Source organism: Patiria miniata, unplaced genomic scaffold (genome assembly GCF_015706575.1).
Source record: "Patiria miniata isolate m_02_andy unplaced genomic scaffold, ASM1570657v1 HiC_scaffold_30, whole genome shotgun sequence".
In the NCBI taxonomy this organism is placed as follows: Eukaryota; Metazoa; Echinodermata; class Asteroidea; order Valvatida; family Asterinidae; genus Patiria; species Patiria miniata.
In genome coordinates this window covers 2,957,734-2,983,476 of record NW_024037070.1, presented here as the reverse complement: position 1 = coordinate 2,983,476, position 25,743 = coordinate 2,957,734, and the positions used below count along the sequence as shown (strand labels likewise).

Genomic DNA, 25,743 nt, shown 5'->3' with positions numbered 1-25,743 from the left:
CGAAATTTACGCGATAATTTCACAACATCTTTATGAGACTATAGATTGTTTATAATGTAATTTGAACCTCAATTAAGGCAAAAGTACCAATCTGCATGTGATTTTTTTAAGTGTTTATAGTGTATTTCGACTTTTCGAGTAATTCTGGGGAATTTGGCAGATTTTTTTATAAATCTGACAGATTTTTGATGTGCATCTAGCAGAATTTGGCTCTGACCTTACGGTCACCCTGCCTTTGCTGCACTCACATGACGAGTACAAGAACTTTAAGATTAGAAGTCAAGTTCTCGAAATTTGTTTTGTTGTTTTTCCGGATTTTATGAGAATACATGTAGTACAAGATGGCAGATCGGGTTCAGGACTACGGGCCCATGTCACCCGCGTGCGCTCGAGCGCTGAGTGATAAAATGTACGAGAAAAGGAAAGGAGCGGCTTTGGAAATCGAAAGGTAGGCCAACGTAAATAAACGAATGCACATTGCCATTTGGCATTGCCATTATTAGGCAGTGTATATTTTGCCGGAGAGGGCAAACCTTTACTAGTTTGCCCATGGAGGAATAAGACACACTTATTCCTCCATGGTTTGCCGGATATGCACTGAACATGCGCAGTTACTGTTTTTTTTTGTACTTGAACATTTTCCGGTGACAAATTTTAGTCTGGCTCCAAAATTATCGTTGTAACCTCGTATTCACAAGATGGGATTCAGACCATTTTATAATTTCGGACTTTATTTTCCTTTAAAAAAAATACTCCAGAGCCACAAATCTGAAAAAGAAAATGTAATACTCTGCAAAAAAATGTTTGAGACATGTTAAAATAATAAAAGAAGAATATTCTTATTTATTTGGGGATGAGAAAAAAAAAAAACTCAAAAAATGTGCTGCGGTCGGAATCGAACCCGAGTTATCCCGCTTACTAGAGCCTTTGCTTAACCACTACACCAAACGTGCTACACAAGGTTTGGTAGGAATTTAATACATCTTATAATTCAGCCCTATCTTAAAGAGTACAGCGGCTGCGCCCTCTGTTGATATGGATTGCCGCCGGCAAACCTTTAGTAAACGTTAGTTTGCCGTCATTACTTCCGGCAAATATCCACTATCTTAATATTAGCCCCATAATCATCACCTGATCACAGTGATCATGCTGTTTGTTGTGTCTCATCTTTAATTATTACAATCTAATCATGACTTACCTTATTGTGAGCCCCACAGCAATGCGTGCTAAATTTCCCAAAAAGTTATGTTCCTTTATTTAACTTAAAACATGTAAAACATAAACGCTAGATTGTTTTTGCACTTGATTATTGCAAAAATTCGCTGCTTTTGCCTGCTTTTACCGGGTTAAAAAAAAATCAATGGAAAAGGGAAAGAATGTTGCAACCTGACACCACTTTTTTCTTCATATAATTCATCTCAATAAAGGTAATTCATTGCAAAAATGATGATAAGACATGCATCTGGGACTGAGAAACATTTCCAATTTGTTAGGAAATACTTTAAAAATTCATAGACTTTGTACACAACCGCTGAAGTGGCGTCAGGTTGCAACATTCTTTCCGGGAAAAGATAACATTTCCCAGGGGAAAGATTTCCGTACCTGGCCATCACTAATGTTTCCCTGCAGTGACCTATCAGCCATCATAAAGTGGTAATATCTCCTAAAAAGTCAAATTTAGCAGGGAAAATATTGAAGCATTTACTGAGAAAACACTTATAATTTTTCAGACCAGTCTCGTAGGGTTTGTAAAGTGCACAGGGTGACAAATGATGTCCAGGTATGGAAATCAAATTTTAAGGGGGGCGATTTAGATAATATTTGTCCGAAATGATGGCATAACATTAGACCATGAGCAGATGAGAATGAAATGTTAGATTTGAATCTGAACATTTTTGGAAAAGTCAAGAGGACCTTTTTTCATTGTTCATTATTTTTCATTCTGAAGTTCAAGTTCAGTTTCAGATGACTTTTGGTGTACTTGTACATTTCAAATTAGATCGGCAAATTGCAGTTCTGACATTGTCTTAACATCTATACTTTAGCATAGTGATTCATTTTAAGCAGAAATATGGAAATTTTTACAACGGAGTGCCCAAAATGTTGCAGATTTGAATCATGCTTTAGTAAATTTTCCTCTTTCAAAGAGAAATTTGTTTTTAGAAAACCTAAAAAATAACGGGGAATTGCCTTGAATATCTTCAGATTGGTGCGAGATTTAATGCAGTCGAACAGCACAGACCAGATTGACAAACTCCTACACATTCTGGGCACAGAGTTTGCATTGTCTGCTAATGGCCACGCTCGTAAGGGAGGATTGATTGGGCTCGCAGCTCTGGCTATTGGTATGGGAAAGGTAAGAGATTGCCCAAGAACTGTAAGGTTTAGCATCATCTTTGACTCTTTGAATATGAAGTAAATTGCATCCAGAGGGAATTTTAAAAATGTGCTATGAAATATACAGGGTGAGTAAGAAAACCGAAACCCAAATGTCAGGACCATTGTTTTAGTCAAGTTCTGCATGTACATGTAGCACTTCCAAATCTAGGATATGAAAGCGCATAAGCTTTCTTTTAGAACAAGAATCATTCAAATCACACGTGTACCTTTAAACATAACCACCGTTTTAAAGTTCTGTCCTAGGATCACACAAAAAAGGTGTGCGTTCTTTCAGCAAAACGAAAACAATTTACATAGCATGCATAGGGATGTGTATGTTTTAGACAACCAGTCACTTAAAGACGATGAAATTAAATTGAATGACAGTTAGCCCATAATGTGATCTGAAAATTGTACGAGAGACATTAGAGAAACTTGGCACTTTATTATTTTTTTTAAAAATGTTGCCAGGATTCAACTGCTTACTTACCTCAACTGATCCAACCTGTCATCGCCTGCTTCAGTGATCCTGACAACAGAACCAGGTACTTCGCCTGTGAGGCGTTGTACAACATTGTGAAGATTGCACGCAGTGCAGTACTCTTGCACTTCAACACAGTCTTCAGCATACTTAGTCAGGTATCTGTTCTAGATTCTTTTGTAATATTTTCCCAAATTAAAGAAGTCCTCCCTTCCCGTTTACACTCATCTTAAACTCTTCAAAGGCATATAGGATCATTTGCTTTTGATGCATTTTGTTTGTTTACAATAATAAACCGCTCAAAATCCAAAGACTAATGCCCAAAATCTAACCTGTTGAAATTTTGCCCAGTGGATACTACACTTTTTGAGAAAACAGTGATAAACAATGCACAATCTTTTGATCACAGAACACGATTTCGTCAATAGCACTCTTTATTTAAAAATCAGTCAAAATTGACCGATTGTTGAAATTCAACTACATTTCTTGATTTGTTCTAAATGATGGCAAGCCAGACAGAATAATTTCACGGGGTGTTTAGTACCAGTACGATCTTAGTAGGCTTTTGGATTATAATTTGATAGAAGACATTTCGGATCAATGCAAATGATCACGCTTATAAACCCTAAGTATCAAACATTCATCAAAATCCATTTCCCAGCCACAATTGCACTCTCTGTGTTGTAATGGTATTTCTACCTGTTGTATCTAATTTGGTTGCTTTTTCCCAATTCAGTTAGCGGCTGATCCGGACATCAACGTTAAGAATGGATCGGAACTCCTTGATAGACTTATGAAGGTGAGCTGAGTACTGATAACTCAACAGTATAGACCATTATCATGTTGCGGCCATCTTGATTTTTCCCATTCAAATCAACGTAACCAAAGCAAGGCTGGAAGGAAAAATAGTCTGGCTCCTTTTTGCACAAAAACCATTATCATTCAGTACTATTATTAGATACAAGGAACATGACTAAAATGGTGGCAGCATGAATAAAGGTCTGTTGCCGAGGACAGTGGTCTGATCACCAGGCATACCTAAGGGTGGCGCTCCCCGCACTGACTGGAAACTTTGAGAAAATTCCCCCAGGCTGAAAAAATAGTGCACCTCTATAAAACTGTGTGCTACATGGAATATAAGAGTCAATTTGGCTTCCCTCGGCCTGACAGAATCCCCAGTCTTATCTTTGTCAAAAGCCATCAGTTTAAATTTTCCCCACCCTTCATGAAATCCTGCTGACACCGCTGACTGATGACAAGCAGGGGTGTGTGTGCATGGGGAGTGGCCCTCAAAAGATAGCAAATCTCCCATTATTCCTGCAATACAAAAGGTTTTTCCTGAATCTAGATTTAAAGATGTATTGTCCATGCTATTTTATAGATCTTCTCCCCCAAACATGACATGTTCTTATAAGAATATAAATGTATTTCACTTTTAATGAAACATTTTGCTGAAAATTGGCTTACTTAAAAATTACTTTACAATTTCTTAGTTATATGCGGTAGACTGGTTCCTGCCCTCATATCAGAGTTGCTAATGTAGGGACCAAGATCAGTCTACTCACATGGTGGATCTATGTTTTGTGCAAAAATAAAAGTCTCTTTCAGAAGGTTGCATATGCCCACAATAAAAAACACCTAGTTTTCTCATTTAGATTAAACGTATCAGTTTAAAAGCTGTAAGGAGAAACTAATTTTGGAAAAAAAAAAAAAATGTTGAATAGCACAGCCAGTCATCTTTCAATTTGTGATCAAATCCCTGTGAAGTTTTTTAAGAAGTGACATTAATGTTATGTGACATTGGCCACATCTTTATTATTCTCTATTCACTGACAGGATATTGTGACGGAAAGCCCTGCCTTTGATTTGGTCGCCTTTGTTCCTCTTCTAAGAGATAGAATTTACTCCACCAACTCCTTTGTCAGACAGTTCCTTCTCTCGTGGGTAAGTGGAAGTGTCGGTGCTATTTATGAAGGCTAAACCCTTCCTATTTGAAACACTCTTGCAGAAACATTCCCCCCCCCCCAAAAGAAGATGTTCCATAACATTGTTGTACTTGGAGCCTTGCCATCTTCCAAGGTAATAATTAAGAAATAGACGTAGAATCTGAAGGAGTGTGGAACTGAATAAAAAATATGGCTGAAGAGCAGTCTTAGCTGTAGCCCTGGCTTCAGCCCAGATTTTACCCCGGACTTCAGGCATACTTTATTAACCCTAACTCCCTACTGTCTTTTACTAAATGTAATTTCTGGATCCAGTCCACCAAAATCCATCAATCACATTCCAATGCATGCTTTGCTTTACGCCTCCAGGCCCAAGTCCATCATACTCCATCAATATTTAGTCAAACCAGGCCTGCAGGACCAAGTCCCCCAAAAATCCACCAAAATGGGGGGATGGATTTTGATAGAGTTGAAGAGGTTAGGGTTAAAGGTCCTAATGGTCTTCGACACACCAGGTCCAACTGAAATAATTTCCATGTTTTCATACACTCAACCAAAAAAAGAAAGTCCCCCCTTCCAATACTTTTTTGTCTAACTCAAAAATTACTAAGCCCCTCTCACTCAAATAACGACTAATCAGTACAGAAATTCCTTAGCAATCCAGCCATACTCTTTATTTGGCCCAAAACAGTGCTAATGTGTACGAATTTATGCAGTTTGTGACAAATGATACCGAAAACAGTTGCACTTTTGTATACGTGCAAGTTGTGGTTCACACTCACCTTGTAGTATACAAAAGTGCCACTTTTTTGGGTACCATTTGTCATAAATTGCATAAATTTGTGCACATTACCACTGTTTTGTGCCAAACAAAGAGTATGGCTGGATTGCTAAGGAATATCTGTACTGATCAGTTGTAATTTGAGCAAGATGTGCCCAGCAGTTTTTGAGTTAGACAAAAAGGTGTTAAGGGGGACTTTCTTTTTTGATTGAGTGTATTTTGGGATTCCTTCTTAGATCACCACATTGAACTCAGTACCAGACATCAATCTCCTCGTCTACCTCCCAGAGATTCTGGACGGAATGTTCCACATCTTGGGAGATGCCAACAAAGAAATCCGAAAAATGTGAGACACCATTCAGCTTGGGTTCATGTATTGTAGTATATTCTTCCCACGGCGTCATTGCATACAGGGCCTTTCAAAAACAGGTGGTAGAGAGGAAGAGAGTAGTTTCCACTTTGAATTGTGTGCAGGAATTATAGATGAAGGAAGGACACATCATGGTGGCGCATTGGTTTGTGCACACGTGTGACAGGCTGTCATATTTCACATGGGTCACTCTCAAAACCTTTTAGAGTAGGAAAATGTCAAGTGTGCTAGGGGTGTGCATCGGATACCCGAGTACCTGGCCGCTCATGTCAAGAACCGTTTCAGATCGAGTACCCGTAACCAACTTTACAAATTACTTTGTAACTTTTCAGACAATGAAAACGAAAAGGTTTTAAATGCCACTTTTGGAGAATTTCAAAATTAAAACCAGGCTACATGGAAAACCAAAACAGATTTCACGTTTATGTGCATTTTGCCTTACAGTTGATGTACGCGAAAGTTGCAGTTTACCTCGTAAAGCTGTACAGCCCTTCAGACTACCTCTGGGATTTGAATTTTGGGTTGTTTTTTTACGGGTATCCGGGTACCTGTGTTTTACTCCAATAGGGTACCCTGTTCCTGTACTACCTGAAAATGCACACCACTAATGTGCGCATAGCACTGGAGTCAAATTTCTCGAATATTAAATGTTGTTAGGCCTAACTGGCATGCACAAAATGGCTGCTGAAAATAGCAAAAGGCAATTCAAATTATTTTTGGATGTGGAAATTTGTGTTAAAATTTAAATATTTTTGTTTATCTATAAAATAATGACAGTTTATACATAAAAAAAAATAAGAATCAAGATTTTGTAAATATTCCATTTGGAACTATGAACTTTGAACTTTGACCTTGCAGGTGTGAATTCTGCCTGGATCATTTCATGAAGGAGATGAAACAACTGCCGTCCAGTGTGGATTATGCGTCAATGGTTAACATACTCATAGCACACAGCCAGGCACATGGTAGGTCAGAAGAATAAAATACTGCCCTTTTGCGGTCATCACGCACAACCCAAAGGGGCAGATAAACATAGGCTGATGACCCTAACTCACTGGGTGTTTTTGCTAGGAACCCGACGGAATCCTCCAAAATTCTCCACTGTGAATCAGATCAATTATTTTTTCCTTTCGGACTCAATCCCATGTGAATCCTAAGCTTTTATTCAGGGGTGGAGAAAAAAATGATATCATGAGACCTGTTGGCTCCGTGCGCCAACAAAAGAGGGCACCTTTTTACCTTTTTTGAGAGCCCCTTGAATTGGACGGGACACAGTGCATACTGTACTCTACTGGTTCGTGCGCGTAGTACGCACGACTACCTGAATGTGCCAAAGCTATTAGCCACAGCGTCTTCACGTGAGCGTCAGGCATTGTCGTCGCGCAAATACATTTGATTTTGACTTGTGATGGTCCCCCAGACTAATCCCTACCCCCCAATAACTTTGGATCATTCGAAATACGCAGTGGATGGACCGGGAGCCAGTCTAAGTCTCCCCCAACTCTCCTTTTCTAGCCGTTGAAGGAGTACTTGTGCACGGAGCCTATTGTTGGCTGGAACGTTATGATATAAGGTATTCAAAATTCAGTGGAAAGACATTTTTAGCAACTAGGCAATACCGTAAGTACGGGCGTACATGTCAGGCACTTTAATAAGCTGCTGTTGGAAAAGTAAATGTGATACATCACTAATAATGTGACATCTATTGAGTAGAAAGCAGTTACAGACCAAACTAAGGTACCACCACCTTAAGGACCTTGTACATGTTCATCATGTGGCCGGTCGTACATCGGATTTTAGGGACTTGCCCAACTTCATAATGTTGCCTCATCACATAATTTCGTTAAGAATAATTTCAGATATGTTACACTGTCAGTTGCTAAACTGCCATGGGTTGGCTTTCAAGTTTGAGCAATTTTAAGCAAGGACAATGGATGAATTCTGAATTAACCTATTTTTCGATAAAAGAAATTCTTGATTTGTCTTTATATTGGTTTCAGATGAGGTCATCCAGCTGACTGCCATCAACTGGCTGTTGGAGTTTCTGAATCAGGCGGGACGTACCATGATACCCTTCACTTCGGGATTGCTCAATGCCACAGTGCCATGTATGGCATATGATGATGTACAAAGGAAAAATATCCTTTATTACTTTTAGGTGCTAATCTGGAGCCAAAGGGGTCAAATCACAAGATACCCTCTGGCAGTCTCGTTCAAATCACAAATCCAACATCTTGATGTGAACATTCTGAATGATTAATAATAATAATGATTATAAAGCAGGCATTTACATAGCGCTTTTACGCCACAACGAGGTATCAAAGCTCCTTACAATTATTATTTTCCCTGTTTCAACGGGCACACACTCATGAAACCTGTTCAACTCCCTGGGGAGCATACACGGCCGGTAGGCAGCCATTTCTGCGCTCTTGGCCGTAATCAACCTCCCATAGACACCATCTCTGCCCTCACAGGTACCCATTTATTCCTGGGTGGGGAGAAGCAATGAGTGACAAAGTGCCTTGCCCAAGGGCACACGCACCTTGACCCCGGGCTGGACTCGAACCCACAACCTGCAGAATTACCAGCAGACCACAAATTCAATGCTCCAGACCACTAGGCCACGGCACTCCACCATGTCCACTGATTGAGATTGTACTTTTTATTTGTAAAATGAACTTACACGGAAAGACAAATCACACAGAAATATGTAGTGGTGTTAATTTTTGCTTTATAGCTGCTTTCCTTAACAGTTGATTGCTCCTTTACGCATCAAAGAAGCAGCTAAACTAGTCAACCAAAACCTTATGAGGCTCATTACCACAGAGGATGACAAAGATAATGACGAACTAGAGGACAAACCCCAGCACACAACACCCTTGGGCCAAAGGTGAACCTAATAGGGTTTGGATTGGATATAAATCCGTACAAACATATTATTTGGAAACCGAGTTGGCATAGACCATGTGCCCTTTAATGCCATGTCAACAGGCAAACGCTGGGCGACATTGAAGCATCTTTTGCATTTTATTTAGCCCACATTAACCGAAAATTTTGATTTTCGCAAAAGGCAAAATTCCCAGCCAACTTCTGATACACGGCCAAACGCCACAGAGTCATTTCAACAGTAATTGTACGATTTTTCTTGCCAACATCTGTTTCAATACTCCGGGGTGTGCACTGGAGCGTAAATTGTACAACAATAGGCCGTGCACAACGGCCAATTCAGGATCCACAACACATGGTCCGCCTCCACAGACTTCATGGAACCTGTGTGTGTGTGTGTACAAAAGGCACGAGGGATTAGCATATTTAGACGTGACCCGGTGGCAAGTCGAGGCAATCTTGACGTCTTAACCCGTCAGCCGTGCCTGTGTACAAAAACAGCCAGTGCGTGTTATCACGTCCTCTGACGCAAACTGGTTAAACAGTGTAATGTCAACACTTTTAAACTGATCACACATCAAGAGATACACATGCAGTGCAGAAGGGAATAATTTGCTATAAGTTGGCAACACGTAACCATATAACACTCAATTTTGTAAGCAAAGGTCTTTAGGTTAATGACATTTGACTAACACCCCTTCAACAATTTGGGTAACTAGCCAGTTACTGTTCCTTGCGCACACAAAAAGTGGAAAGGAATCCTACCGACTAATTTAATGATTCAAAGTAGAAGGCTTTGTACAATGACGTTGACTTTTGTGTGATTTACTCTCTCCTTTGGTTTCAACCCCTCCAATATCCAGAGCGATAAGATTGGACATAGCCCCAACGGTTGACGTAATAACAAGGTGCATGCAGCATGATTCCATGCAGTGTAAGATCACTGCGCTGAGATGGACCTATCACTTACACATGAAGACACCAAGGAAGGCAGGTTTGATTTTTAAAAACCAGTCTTACATGTATTTTCCATTTTATTTTGGGTGTTTGGAGAGGAATTGATATTACTCCAATGCATGCTGCGATCGCAGGTTAAGAGTCATGAAAAAATTGAATGAGCTCCATTCATATATACAAAAATGCACCCACTCTTGTTTTACATTACTCCCGAGGACATTGCTTTGTGTTTCCCTTTGTCCCTGTAATATAACACTCTCCCACTACAGAGGACCGTTTTGAACAAAAGACCCAACTCCCTAGGACTGAAAGGATCTGTTGTTCTCACTTTATGTGTCGGTCCTCAGGGTTATGTAGAACACCTGCATATACGTGTCCATTTGTAGGACTGTTTAGAGCCGTCTTTCATACTGTTGTCACTTTTGTCTGGAAATTGAAAACCCTATTGTCTGTGCATCTTAATATTTGTTTGAATTTGACTCGTACATAATGAATAACATGGGTATGAATATCATTACAATTTGATATGGCTAAATTTTGTAAATATCAGGGCTTCAAGCAAGGATGGTAGATTATTTTTTGACAAATGTTTCATTTCTTTGATCAATTGGCAGATTTTTCAGCATGTTGAAGACATATTCCCAGTACTTGTAAGAACACTGTCCGATGTCTCAGATGAGGTGAGCATTGTTCAGTCCAACTTCTGGCCTGTCTTACATTTAATCATAATAGTGGGTATTTATAAAGCGCACATATCCACCAGGACTGGTGCTCAAGGCGCTACATCATTATTATTACCCCTGCTCATTGGGCCCATGAAACATTCCAAATACCATCTCACTCAGCTCCCTGGGGAGTATACAGCTCAATGCTGCCTGCTAGGTGCAAGGAAGCTACTTCAATCACAACAACCATGTCTGCCCTCACAGGCACCCATTTACTCCTGGGTGGAGAGAAGCAATGAGTGACAAAGTGCATTGCCCGAGGGCACACGCACCATAGCCCCAGGCTGGACTCAAAACCCACAACCTGTAGCTTTACCCGCAGACCACGAATCTAATGTCCTTAACCACGAGGCCACAGCACTCCATCGTATTTTTACTAGTTATTCTGAAGACATTCATAATATAGTAATTGAAACATTGAGCGGTTTACCTTTTTTTTGGTATTGTTGGAAATGCTCTTCACCAGGTTGTATTACTAGATCTTGAAGTCTTAGCTGAGGTGGTTTCATCGCCGGCTGGACCGGCAGCAACTGCGCAGACAACAGAGGGCGCTAGTCAATCAGACCAGAGGGGTAAATCAGCCTCTGCCACCAATGCTTACTTCCATAAGTTCATGACTAATCTTCTGCAGCTCTTTGCATCCGACCGCCAGCTCTTAGAAGATAGGGGGTCCTTCATTATAAGGTGAGTGTCATCAGGTATCACTCATGAATTGGTCATTTGTTTTTAGTTGGGTCATCTTCTCATTTTTTGTGCCATAAAGAGCATAATACCAGCCAAATTGGACTGACGTGAATGACTTTGAAGTTACTCTGCTTATCTCATGCTTAAAAAACACTAACTGCCAAGCCATTTTCATAGCTGCCAACTGTTACGAATTTTTCGTAATTATTACGAATTGTTTATTAAATTACGAAAATACGATTTGCCACTAAAACATTACGAATTTCCCATTTTCTACCTAACGAAAAAAAAAATACTTGTAAGGCAAAAAAAAAAAGTCGCCGGTTTCTGGTATGCACGCGCGTCGCCGTAGCCATGCGCGTCGGCAAAATGAAAACGTTTTTTTTTCAATGAAAGATGATGTCTCAAAACCGCCAAACTCAATGGTTTGACTGGAATCATGCTGCTGCACAATTTTAACGTGTTTTTAGAATAAGCTTTATGTGGCCTCTCTGGACTCCCATATATTTGCACTAAGTTTAGTCGGGCACCATTTGCAGTCATCAGCCGACATTTGAAGCAAAAAATCAGGTAAAAAAAAAAAAAAAAAAGCCGCGTCGCCACACCACATTTTGGGCAAGCTTCATACCAGAAACTGGAGACTTTTTTTGGCCTTAGAAGACAAACGAAGGACGCTCACAGGGGGGAACTGAATGATAGAAACGCGTTAAAGGGCATGAAACGAACTCCAGTGATGTGCACTGAATGAGACGCAATAGCATGAATCTGGCAAAGGGACAGAGACAATGAGCATACAGGATGGAATAATACTTTATTTATTCAGATTAATTGGTAAAAACACCTGTCTCCCAAAAATACAACTATCCAATTAAAAGTAGTATACTAAATTCGATTAAAAACCGTCCAACAGAGTAAAAATACATTAACAACAATAATTCCCTTAATTACAATAATTCCCTGAATAATATGAAAAATCTGTGCGACAATTACATGTAGTCGTGTATATTATAATTATTTTGAGTTGCATTATAACAGTGTGTTAATTATCTCAAATTTAAACGAAATACAAAGTCAATTGCAAGACTGAGCAGGAAAATATATACTAGAAAAACTGCATAGTTATATTTCTACAGAAATTCTATTGATAGAGGATAGTCGTTGCGTTTTCCAAGCTTTTGATAGCATTTTTGAATACAACAGTTGAATGTCCATGAATCGAAAAATACAAGTTTTGAATTTATGGGACGGAGCAGCGTTTTGTGCATTTTCACTTTGACGTAGGCCATGATGACATTTCATGCCAGATTGACTTATTCCTTAAACTTAAGCAGCCTTCGTATTTCTTAGACCTCATGGGTAGACTTTATGAGTATAGCGGCCGTCTTATAGGGCATCATTTGTTATTTTAATTCAGTAACAATGAGTGCTTAAAAGGTTTATTTCTGGTATGTCACAGCAAGACAAATGTATTGCCTTGATGACTGCTGATGAAAGATGATGTCTCAAAACCGCCAAACTCACTGGTTTGACTGGAATCATGCTGCTGCACAATTTTAACGTGTTTTTAGAATAAGCTTTATGTGGCCTCTCTGGACGCCCATATATTTGCACTAAGTTTAGTCGGGCACCATTTGCAGTCATCAGCCGACATTTGAAGCAAAAAAATCAGGTAAAAAACAAAAAAAAGCCGCATCGCCGCACCACTTTTTGGACAAGCTCCATACCAGAAACCGGAGACTTTTTTTTTTTTGGCCTAAAGTATCGTTTTTGACCGAAAACTTCTGGCGAAATGTTGTGATAATGGATGGACTGGTGACAAGTCTAATAAGAATGCAGTCAAGCACCTGATAGACATCAATGCAGTGTGCGCAGTGGCGTACTTGAGGACCAGACTAAAACTACTTTTCAATGGTGTGTCATTTGTGTGCATCTCGTGGATGTGCAACCTCGTACCCAGGGTGTCGAGCAGTACGCGCCCACCACTACCAACCTTGTCCTCAGTGCTTACTTTATTTCCAACCGCGTTTCCAATAGTTTCGAAATGCACATGTATGTGTTTACAAACGTGACTCATTATCATAATCGATGCATCGCGCGCGCTCAGTAACGGAATCGCACTCGGGATACGGGGACCATCGAATATACGCTGGGCATGAAGAAGAAATCGCGTCGTTCAAACATTAAACACGATCGGAAATTTAACGTGTTCAAGATCGCGAGGGGAGCTCTCCGAATTGAACGGAAAATTTCACTTTTTTCTGAATCGTAAGTAAACTTCAGTACAACCATCTTAATCATCGATGTCTACTTGTACCTCAGGTGGCATATCTAGTAAGTTGGAGGCCATTTTGAAGGTGAAATCTGATGTTTTTGTTGGAAAATGTTGGTTTTTGGGATGGGACCGTGTTGTCCAGCTCGCGGTATTAGCTTGGACCTTACTATCGCCAGACCATGTCCAAATGTTAAAAAAGGCGATAAGTTGGGTCCAAGTTACTCAGACTAATTGCATACGGTGGCCCTAAATCATTGTGTGTAAAAATATTGATACGAACTCGAAACCCCGCATCGATAGCATGCATCTCAAAAAAAAATATGCGCACATGTTATTATTGTTATTATTTATTTGACTTCAACAAACAAATACAGACATTAAAACAAAATCAATTTAAAAAAATTATATATTAAATGGTTGTTTTTTTTTTTTTTTATATTATCTTTTGGCCTACAGTACATTATTATTCACAACAAGAAGGGTATGCACATGTATGTGTACATGTAAACCATGTACCTGTACTCGATGTTTGTAAAGCTTTTGATAAAACGAGCTGTTGAAAATGACCGCGCGGGTTGATTACTAATTGGGATTTTGAAAAGTTGGCAGCTATGCATTTTGTTAGGGCTTTTCCTAAATCCTACAAAACGCAGGATCCCATTGACACATCAAGCCCCATATGGGCTCCGCTGTTCATGAAGCCGCATAAGGACAGATCTGTGACATGAGTGTCCTATAACAATTACTAATCTAGTTCATACCTTACTTTATATTTACTAATGACTACAACCAATTTTTTTTATGTTCGCCACAAAAAGCGAGGGGGGGGGAATTATCCAGTGGCCCATCCCCCGGTCAAAAAGTAGGGTGGATAAATATCTCCTGTCCCCCCCCCCCCCACCACCCTGAATTACGCCCTTGCTGTCCACCACTGAGTTTAACTAAAAGCACGGTAAAGTGTGTCTATCGCGTCCAGTCTAATGTCCCGTCTCTTATCTGTAGGCAACTGTGTCTCCTTCTCAACACCGAAGACATCTACCGGACCCTGTCTGAGATCCTAGTTGATTACAAGGATCTCCAGTTTGCAACAGAAATGGTCCAAACGCTCAACAGCATCCTACTGACGGCAACAGAGCTGTTTGAGCTCAGGAATCAACTCAAAGATCTCAATTCGGAAGTCAGTATTCCATATTTGTTCAGTTCAATTCCAGAACAAAAAAAGTAGCACTTCAAGTCCAAGGCCCGATGTCGCAATGATAACAAGGGTTTCAGCTAAGTTGATACTGCTTGGATTTTGTTGACAGCAGGCTTGATGCAACAGATGTTTTGATTCTGTTGTTGTCTTGGTTTTTTATTATGGAATCTAAAATGCTTTGATTACAAGATTTTTATCTTGTGAAATTCACATTTATGTCACTATTACAATTTGTAATTTTGTTCATTGGGGCCTGTTACTAAATTGGCAGTATGTTGGGGGGTTTTTGTTTGGTTTTCTTTCCTCTACAGAGCAGCTGCAAGTTATTCTGCTGTTTGTACAAGTCCTGGTGCCACAGCTCCATTGCCACCGTGTCCCTCTGCTTCCTCACACAGAATTACAAACATGCCTCTAGTCTCATCTACTCCTTGTATCCTTTTTGAAACAAATTGGACTGAATGTGGACTGGAACCCGTAACCCCTGCAAGTAATTCCAGTGCTGTGCAGTGTATCCAATGTAACTTTTCCTCAGCTGTTTTTTTTTTTTTTTTTTGTTCTTCGCTTCACATTTATGCTTTTAAAAATTGACAAAAACGGTAAAATTCTGGTAGAGCTTCTAAATTCCTCTTCTCTGTTACTTCCATTTGCATGCCTGTTTGTTGAATTGAATTAGTGAAGACAACTGAACCTGAGACCACTAAACTACTGTTCCAGTGCTCTTGCCATCAGTTTTTGTATAAATTGCCTGGCTGCTTTGTCATCCATACCCAAAATGCAATAGGAAGCTAGAAAATACAACTCAGTAGTAGTAAACTTTAGTATGCAGTACTAGCATACATATTTGTTCGTAGTACTATGTGGTATGTTCTTCGCTTCACATTTATGCTTTTAAAAATTGACAAAAACGGTAAAATTCTGGTAGAGCTTGGAAATTCCTCTTCTCTGTTACTTCCATTTGCATGCCCGTTTGTTGAATTGAATTAGTGAAGACCACTGAACCTGAGACCACTAAACTACTGTTCCAGTGCTCTTGCCATCGGTTTTTGTATAAATTGCCTGGCTGCTTTGTCATCCATACCAAAATGCAATAGGAAGCTAGAAAATATGACTTGTGGTAAACTGTAGTATGCAGTACTAGCATACATATTTGTTCGTAGTGCTATGTGGTACTTAATACCCCAAATGAACTCTTTGGGTGTTAGGCTTAAAGGGAATATACATCATTTGCTTTTGCTGTAATTTTCAGAAATGGATGGAATTGGGGGGTTGGAAATATATAGCAAATGTAGTTACACTGACTTTTTTTTAGGTTTTTGGGTTCGAAAATGCTATAAAAACCAAGAAAAACGATCTTTTTCCTGTAGTCTGGTTCCCTGACTCCATATAAGAAGAAACAGAGCAGTTAACATACATTGGGGAATTGTAAGGTCAGGGAACCAGTCTAGCTGGCTCGTACCCGTTCATAGGTTTGTAATCAATTGCAAACAAGTGCGATGGTCAATTGGGGCCAGTATTTGGGGAAAAAAGCCAGTTATTTCCAACACTGATCGGCCGATCAGCGTTGGAAATTGATACAAAAATACCACTTTTCTTGAAAATGACAGTATACCAGGTGCCATGATTTTACAGGATGCTTTACACTGTCATTCACTAACAGTCCAGCAAGGAATTTCAAAATGATTTGGTAGTTTTATTTTTTGATGTTTGCAAATGTTGTATTTTCCCTTTAACATAGATAGTCCTGCTTTTCTTGCCAAAAAAAATAGAATCCATTCCTTCCTGGAAAATCTCCTTATCATTCTGACATTTAGCGGTGACCTGGAAGTCACAGTGCACTTCCTGACAGAAATCGACAAGTTGGTCCAGTTATTAGAATCCCCCATATTCACATGTAAGTACACATTCTATCAGGTTTCTAATCATCATTTCCTTCTCCATGTAAAATTTACAAGAAACAACCTTGTTACTGTTTAAAATTTGCAGCTCCATGCTTTCACAATCAAATTATCACTCGACCATTTGACCCCAAAAATAAACAATGCAGTGATGAAAAATTATCATTTTAATAGGCTTTTTAAAATCTACAAATCTGGCAAAATCCAGAAAAAAATCACACTTGGCTCATACTTTAGTTGACAAGGTTGGCCGAGTTCTAACTTTCGCAAAAAATAATGAAATTAGATAAGTCAAATTACACAAAAGCAGCTGTTGTTTTCAACAGATTATGGAGGTATAATGGTAATGGCAAGTACAGTGAAACGATGCTATAACAAGTGAAACGATGCTATAACCAACACCACTATAACGAACATATGGCTATAACGAACATCCCCTTTGGGTCCCGAAATAGTAAATTTGTTATAGTGGCGTTCTACTGTACTATTGCGTTAAACCAGGGATGTGATTTCTCCGGTTTTATCCGGAAATCCGTTTTTTTTTGGCCTCAAAAGTCCACCAACGTGAATCGTGTGAATCCGTTGAGAAAATAGGGGGGTAGAATGTGCTAATTAATTATTCATAATGAGTTTTGCTTGCCGAAATATCCGAAATTTACTTACGGACATAAACTTCGTTGATCGATATGTATGCCGCACGCACATATTGGACACCCGATGTGAGAACGAAGTTGAAGACCATGCGTTGCCATTAGTGCAATTATGATTTTTCGCTCGGGGCCGAGGTTGTGGTTATGTAGGTCTAGTTCCTGTGTCGGTAGTCGAGATGCACGTGTTGCGCTTGTCAGGTGTGCAGACGAGTGCAGCATGGTACACTGGTACCCTTCGCGTGCTAACAGAATCAATGCTATGATGAAGGACCGGAACCAGTGACTACTGCAAGTACTCACAGTCACAGGTTCGTTTTCCGTGCGTATAATCGGCCGAAGTTGGATCGTAAAAATAGTAAAAATACCAAACAACCATCGATGGAAAAAGAGGATTTCTGCAAATTAATTCACAGAACGTGATCTTCATTTTCTGTTTATGTATTTTCCATTGAAATGACGAGATTGCAAAACTCGAACCTGTGGACAAACATCGTAACGTGTTTCTGCAGTCCTGCAGAATTTTCGGCCAATTGGGACGGGCCGCCGGCCGTACACAGTGCAGCAATGCACACTATACTGCGCCGGGCCGGCCGTGTGTACGGCGCGATGTTCGGCCGGCCAGACTGAATGTTTGCGGCGCTAGCGGCCGTGATGTACATGTACGTTAAGCATAATTGTGGAATGACCCACCTCAAATATATAGATTTTTAATTAGGTGAGGCAAGTTTTAAAGGGAATATACATCATTTGCTTTTGCTGTAATTTTCAGAAATGGATGGAATTGGGGGTTGGAAATATATAGCAAATATAGTTACACTGACTTTTTTGAGGTTTTGGGTTCGAAAATGCTATAAAAACCAAGAAAACGATCATTTTCCTGTAGTCCGGTTCCCTGACTCCATATAAGAAGAAACAGAGCAGTTTACATACATTGGGGAATTGTAAGGTCACGGAACCAGTCTAGCTGGCTCGTACCCGTTCATAGGTTTGTAATCGATTGCAAACAAGTGCAATGGTCAATTGGGGCCAGTATTTGAAAAAAAAGCCAGTTGTTTCCAACGCTGATCGGCCGATCAGCGTTGGAAATTGATACAAAAATACCACTTTTCTTGAAAATGACAGTATACCAGGTGCCATAATTTTACAGGATGCTTTAGACTGTCATTTACCAACATCCTATTAAGGTATTTCGCAAAAACTTGGTAGTTTTATTTTTCGATGTTTGCAAATGTTGTATATTCCCTTAATCACTTTTGATGGCTAGTCTTGATAATTTTTGTGGCGCAAATGAGAATAATCCAGGCACAAAATACATGAAATATAAACGATTTCTTGCTTTACTACAAATATAGAAATGGTGAAATATTTTTTTCCAACAATACTACCGACGCTATTTTGAAAGGCATGTTATCGGAAGCAGAAGTGATTTAAGTTTACAATTTTTTTTTTTTTTTTACAAAAATATTACAAGATCTCCTCTGAAATGCTCTAAAATGCACCAGAAAGCTTCTAAAGTTCAAAATTTTTCGGGGCCCTTAAGCGGGCCCCGAACCCACGCCGTGGCTTCGCAGGTTGTATCACAACAAAAATTCCCCTACAGGGTTGAAAAAATTCTGGGGAGAACAGCATGGTTCTCAAGTTTGAGTACAGAAAAAACTTTATTAGAACAAGAGTACATTTAAACAAATAAAGGAAAATTCTTCATAAAATGAAAACAAATTCTGCTTCAGAATTTCAGAGGAAAGTGCCCAGTAATTGCCTCAGATTGCACCACAGAGCATCTAAAATCAATTTTCCGGGGCCCTTAAGCGGGCCCCGGACCCCACGCCGTAATGGCTTCGCGCTTCGCGCTCGCCGGAGTTTGCACTTCATGCATTTAAATTTTCAGGTTTTTTTGTCACAGACCAATCACATCCCTGATTAAACTTTCAAAGTTAAGCGAAGTTCTCAATATGTCACTGAACTAGTCTTGATACAGAGAACTGAAAGCAGTATTACAGGTTTTTTTGCTGATGTTTTTGTTTTCAGATCTCAGGTTACAGCTGTTAGACACTGAGCGTAACCAGCACCTGGTAAAGAGTCTATACGGACTTCTGATGCTTCTGCCCCAGAGTACTGCATTTACCACATTGCAGCGTCGGTTAGCATGTATACCCAACTTACTCCAGATTCCTAAAGATCAGAGGTAATTATGGCCAAGCAGTGTTATGGTTGGGTCTATCGCAATTCCTCACAAGTCTTTACATGCCTCAAAAGTCCATCACAAGTCCACACAAGTCCTCACAAGTCCTCACATGACATCACAAGTCCTCGCAAGTCGTCACATGCCTTGCAAGTCCTCATAAGTCCACACAAGTCCTCACATATCAATCGCAAGTCCTCACAAGTCCTTACAAATTCACATGCCTCACAAGTCCTCACAAGTCCTTACAAATTCACATGCCTCACAAGTCCTTACAAGCCTTCATCATTCCTTACAGTTGCTCACAAGTCCTTCAGAAGTCCATCACAATTCCTCGCAAATCCTCACAAGTCCTTCAGAAGTCCATCACAAGTCCTCACAAGTCCTCATAAGTCCATCACAAGTCCTCACAAGTCCTTGCATGACCTCGTGTGTCTGCCAGTCTCGATTCAAGTCACAAGCTATCAAATGAATTTTAGCAAAGGCATCCTTTTGTTATTGCCTGTCCCCTGTTAATTGTTGCCGGAACTTGTGAAAGACTTTATTAACGGAAGGAATTGTGGTGGTCTCAACTACAACACTATGTCCCTGGGACAATGTTAGTTTCAAATTCTATTTTTTTGCCTAGGCTCAATAAGTTATTTGCAAGTTTACATTGAAATATTTCAAGAATCCTGATTTTTCTGGTATTTTAGTTCTAATCCTCCAATTTCACTGGGCTGCTTAAGTAAATAAAAAAAAAGGCAAATAACCCATTGGTAACCCATTTATTTAAGCAAAGTGCTTATGTCGGAATTTTTCTCACCACGTAAATAAACTAAGAAGTAAACCAAACTAAGACCCCGTTCCCACTTGATCCACCAATTGGGGGATCTGATCCACCTTTTGCCAAATTGCCGGATCAGATCCTTCAATTGGTGGATCAGATCCAGCAATTGTGTGTAGTGGGAACACTAACCGTTATAAGGTGGATCAGGATCAGATCCACCTTTCTTGATCCACCTCTGGACTAGGATACAGATCCCCCAATTGGTGGATCAGATCCGGCAAATGCCGGATTACGATCAGATGGGAACGCAAAAGGTGGATCTGATCTGGCAATTTGACCTGTCAACATCCGCCCGGTGCACGAGTGGCGCGAAAATGTTGCGGTCTTATGAACGAAGAAACACGTTTTCAGGCATGTAGATCGTGTGAAATTTCCAACATACACAACATGCACAATAAACAACCGCTGAACTACGAGCTAGCACCGCGCATGCACGATGCATGCAGCGCATGTGGTATATCCTAAAACTAGGCCTTTTCAGTTTTTGTTTGCCTATTCGTCCATTTATAAACCTTTTTCATTCGTGAACATTTACTTATTTTTAATCCATAAATAACTCTGAGTCCGCACTCACCAAACCGCGTCACTTTGGCACAGAATCATAGAAAAGCTTACGCATATGCGATGAGAATAGTGCCGATAACACGGTACGTACGGAGGTGACAAATCTGTAGTATTGATTATAGAAAATTAGAAAATGATGTCATAGTACATCTTGTGCCCATTTTTAACCAATGAGAAGCTTCAGAACCAGAGAATCCCTTATCGATGCAGTGGTTTCTTCTGATGTCACGCAATGAGCGGCGCTGTACGATTTCACCAGTTAATTTATGCACGCATGGACCCTCTACGGATCCGTGATTTATGTTGGTGAATTCGCGTAATTTTTTGTCGGTAAATTCTGATAGCACTATTTGAAAACTGGCCCGTCCTAGTATGCAACACTGGCAGTCCCACAGAGCGCGCGTAATTCAGAACTCAGTGACCTTTCGGACTCGACATTTCTGTTCGAAAAGGTGGATCAAGCAGAAGTGGGAATGCGACTTGCGGTTTAGTTGCGGTAAGATAACGATCACACCAAAATGCCGGATCTTGATCCACCTTTTCCCAATTCAAGTGGGAACGCGGTGTAATTTCTATGGAAGACTGCATTGCATTAGCACCGTGGTCTAATAGCTTTAGACTATGCTTCTGATATTTGTTTTGGCCTACTGTTTGTTTTTTTATAGAAAGATCCCAGGCTTAATTCCAGAGAAAAGACCATCAATCAGGTCCATCAATTGGGAAGAGATGCTCGCTCACTTCATGAAGATCCAAGCGGAGCACAACAAGACCAAACGTCTCCGCCTCCGATCTACGGATGACCAGCTACAGTCTCTCAAAATCTAACCACTCTCGCAGTGGACCCGAGTTCTAATTCAGGCAGCCACATGTCAATCACATGTCAGTCACCTGTCAATCACATGTAATTCACATGTTGATCACAAGACGATCACATGTCAAGCACATGTCAGTCACGTGTCAGACACATGTCAATTACATGTCAATCACTAGTCGATCACATGTCATTCGCAAGTTGATCACACTAGTCACATGTTCTATACTATTGAGGTCACAAGAAACAGGGCATAAACCCTGACACAAGTGTCACGTTCCATCTTAGCTTTGGACTGAATGACATTTGATGATTTTGTGTCGACTTAGATGACTTCATTACAACTTTGTTGAAAAGGGTAACAGGGAAGAAAGGGGTTCATGCTCAAGCGTTCATCCCTATCCTCTGAGAGTGCTTGCCAAGGACAATCCTGTTTTGATGAACATCGAAAGTAAAGTGGGGCACTACATTGTGTTCTAGATTCCAAAGGTAGGGCAAAACTGTAGCATCATATGTACGCAACCACTTTCCCGATGTGAATAAAAAAAATCACATTCTCATCTAAATATTGTACAGATTTTGCGTTAATTGAAGAAAAAAATGATCGTTGTTTCAAGATAATTGCAGGAAGCCTCTGATTCTGGTTGGCCCACCAGCATTGAAAAAAAATGGCTTTTTTCAAATACTGCTCCTAATTGATCATGTTTAGCAATTAGTCCGCATTTTCGTGGCAATCGATACCTGTGAACAGGTACAAGCCAGCTAGACTGATTCCCTGACCTTACAATTCCCTTATTTGCACTCTGGTTAAGATATCCTATGTGCATGTGTCATATTTGTGGCTACCATCAGATGGTTTTTATTGTCAGTTTTACTTTTTGTAATGTTGGAAACTCCTTTTGGGTAGGGTGGGGGGGGGGGGGGCAAGGGGTGGTCTACTTTACCCTTTGGTCGAGGAGCGTATTTACTCAAGGTTTTTATTATATTGCATATATTTCCTTTGCTGACTTTTGTTAAATGTGAATAATCACTGTTTGTTTGTTTTATACTGTTGTAATACTTCACAAGTAAAGTATTTAAAAAAATAGAAGATTAAAAGTGCAACAATTTTATTTTATAAATGAAATCTAAACATATTTCTTTATTGAAAAAATAATGACTGACTCTAATCTTATGAAAACAATTTGTCCATGAAATATGCCACATCTTAAGTGTATATGGAATATGATGGATGGAATAAATATACTTAAAGATTATGTTGCCAAGCTGTGTGGTTTCATAAGCATCATGGAAACTGGGTGGCATGGGTGGCTTGTGCGTAAAGCGCTCGCCTCTTACCAGGTTGACCAAGGTTCAAATCCTGGCCGCGGATCACATGCGAGTAGAGTTACGCGTTGGTTCTCTCCTGTGCCACGAGGGTTTTTCTCTGTGCCCTCCGGTTTTCTACTCTATGTACATGTAATAGACCACGGTATGAAGCCCGGGAAGCACGAATTAGTAATTCGTTCGCACGAATTAGTAATTCGTGGGAACGAATTAGTAATTCGTGGGAACGAATTAGTAATTAGTTCGCACGAATTAGTAATTCGTTCGAACGAATTACTAATTCGTGCGAACGAATTACTAATTCGTGCGAACGAATTACTAATTCGTGCGAACGAATTACTGGAGTTTGCTAATTCGTTCGCACGAATTACTAATTCGTTCGCACGAATTACGAATAGGAATTCGTTCGAACGAATTACTAATTCGTGCGAACGAATTACTAATTCGTGCGAACGAATTACTAATTCATGCGAACGAATCAGGAATACGTGCGAACGAAATAGCAATTCGTGCGAACGAAATAGTAATTCGTGCGAACGAAATAGTAATTCGTGCGAACGAAATAGTAATTCGTGCGAAAGAATTAGTAATTCGTGCGAACGAATTAGGAATTCGTGCGAACGAATTAGTAATTCGTGCGAACGAATTAGCAATTGCCTAAAAAAAATTCCACCCTGTCCCTTCCCGGGCTTCATACCACGGCGCCTATTATGCACGAGCAGATTTGCTGATTAATTAGGCAAGACCCCGCCTCTTGACTTCCTAGATTTTGACCAATCAGCAGGCGTTTTCTACAGGTCTATCGGGTCTTCGGTCATTCACCCGTGGCGCGTCATAGACTAGTCTGAGTGTCACCCGTTATCCATGGAGCCATCTCCTGTCTAACGTCTGATATGTCAAAGCATGCAGATGTATGCAAGCCGCGCGCATAAATCTGCATGCTTTGACATATCAGACATTAGACAGGAGATGGCTCCCTGGATAACGGGTGACACTCAGACTACCAGAAATCAGGAACTTAAAAAAAACTAGGGTATATTTTTAAACAGCGCCCTCTTGCTTTTAATACACACTGTTCACGAATGCACGTAGCATGCAAGTGCACATTATGGGTGCAATGTGTTTCATAATAAATTTGGGGTTTTCTGCAACTTACCCCCCCCCCCCCCCCGAAAAAAAAAGAACCGAGTTTTCGAATGCAATTGATGTCTTGGGCTGGAATTCGTTGGCAACAAAAACAAAATGAGTAAACACGTGAAAGACAATCAGAAACGTATCGGTAGACTACTTTATATTTTTTTTAATTAATTTTTTTTTTATTGGCAATGACTTCCAGTATTTACTCACATTCCACCAGGCCCGTGTTTTGGTGTGTACTCGGCAGCCTTGAGTATGGAAGTGTAGATAGGACATGGTTAAAAATAAAACTAATTCGTACGTACGAATTACTAAACCGTACGTACGAATTACTAAACCGTACATACGAATTACTCAGTGGCGTAGCCACGGGAGGGGGGGGGGGGGCGTGGGGGCATTGGCGTAGCCAGGTTTTTGTCAGTTAAGGGGGGGGGGGAGGGCCGCTGCTGGGGGGCTGGAACATTTCATGGGGGTGTCAAGTAGATCAATGATAACTTTTTTAGAAACTCAAAATCTCAGTGGGGGGCGACAGGGGGAAACAAGGTTTCATGGGGGGGGGGCTGTCACCCCCACGGCCCCCCCCCCCCCGTGGCTACGGCACTGCGACAGCCCCCCCCCCCCTCTGAAACCTTGTCGCTCCCCCAAGTCGCCCCCCCCCCCCCCCCACTGAGATTTTGAGTTTCTAAAAAAATTATCATTGATCTACATGAAGCCCCCACAACCTGAAATGTTCCAGCCCCCCCCCCCGGCCCCCCCCCCCCCCCCCCCCCACGGGAAAATTCCTGGCTACGCCACTGGAATTGCTAAACCGTACGTACGAATTAATAAACCGTACGTACGAATTAATAATCCGTACGTACGAATTAATAAATCGTACGTACGAATTAGTAATTATTTCGTACGTACGATTTAGTAATTCGTACGTACGGTTTAGTAATTCGTACGTACGGTTTAGTAATTCGTACGTACGGTTTAGTAATTCGTACGTACGAATTAGTAATTCGTACGTACGGATTAGTAATTCGTACGTACGAATTAGTATTTTGTACGTACGGTTTAGTAATTCGTACGTACGAATTAGTTTTATTTTTAACCATGTCCTATCTACACTTCCATACTTGAGGCATGTTAAGGCCAAATAATTTCCAAGCAAATGAAAAATAATTACTAACACCGGAACAAAAACGAGGGTGAACAAATAGATTAAGGTGCGTGCGTCGGTCTAGCGATAGCCAAAGTTGTGGCCTTTCTCAGTGGGTCAGCAGTTTTTCCAACAACTTTTACCCAACTTTCGACACTATAATATTACATTTGGTAGTTATGCGCCATCGAGCCTGGCTAGGCTGAATGTCTGGAATTGCGCACGTGCTGGGATTAATGAGAAGTCCAGACAGTGTTGTTGCGGGCGGGGCGCGGCGTAGACATGAACGAATTATGATTCTGCCTGTTCCATTCATTGTTTTGGACCAACTTTTCCCATGTACGCAATATATGATGATTATTCAATGAACCATTTAAGAGACAATAACCATTAATACTGATACTAGATCGTTACAGCAATCTTCGATAATCAAATGGTTAAAGTATCAGTTACCAAATGAGTCGAAGGGGTCCTGTTTTCAATCTTACGAAAATGTCCCAATTTATTCATTTCCCTACCACAAAATGGTCGAGTC

The 25,743-nt window shown here is 40.4% G+C and overlaps 1 protein-coding gene across 1 annotated transcript; it reads left to right on the top strand.

Moving 5' to 3' along the window:
* Nucleotides 1-224: 224 nt before the first annotated feature.
* On the top strand, nt 225-22,865 carry LOC119739299 (protein VAC14 homolog). The gene is made up of 17 exons (XM_038214179.1): nt 225-448; nt 2,206-2,356; nt 2,851-3,018; nt 3,597-3,659; nt 4,697-4,804; nt 5,821-5,930; nt 6,813-6,919; nt 7,955-8,092; nt 8,724-8,844; nt 9,704-9,830; nt 10,412-10,477; nt 10,989-11,206; nt 14,481-14,655; nt 14,985-15,103; nt 16,485-16,564; nt 19,247-19,403; nt 21,459-22,865. Exons 1-17 carry the CDS (start codon nt 342-344, stop codon nt 21,616-21,618), a joined length of 2,175 nt encoding a protein of 724 aa, XP_038070107.1. The 5' UTR covers nt 225-341; the 3' UTR covers nt 21,619-22,865.
* Nucleotides 22,866-25,743: the final 2,878 nt, after the last annotated feature.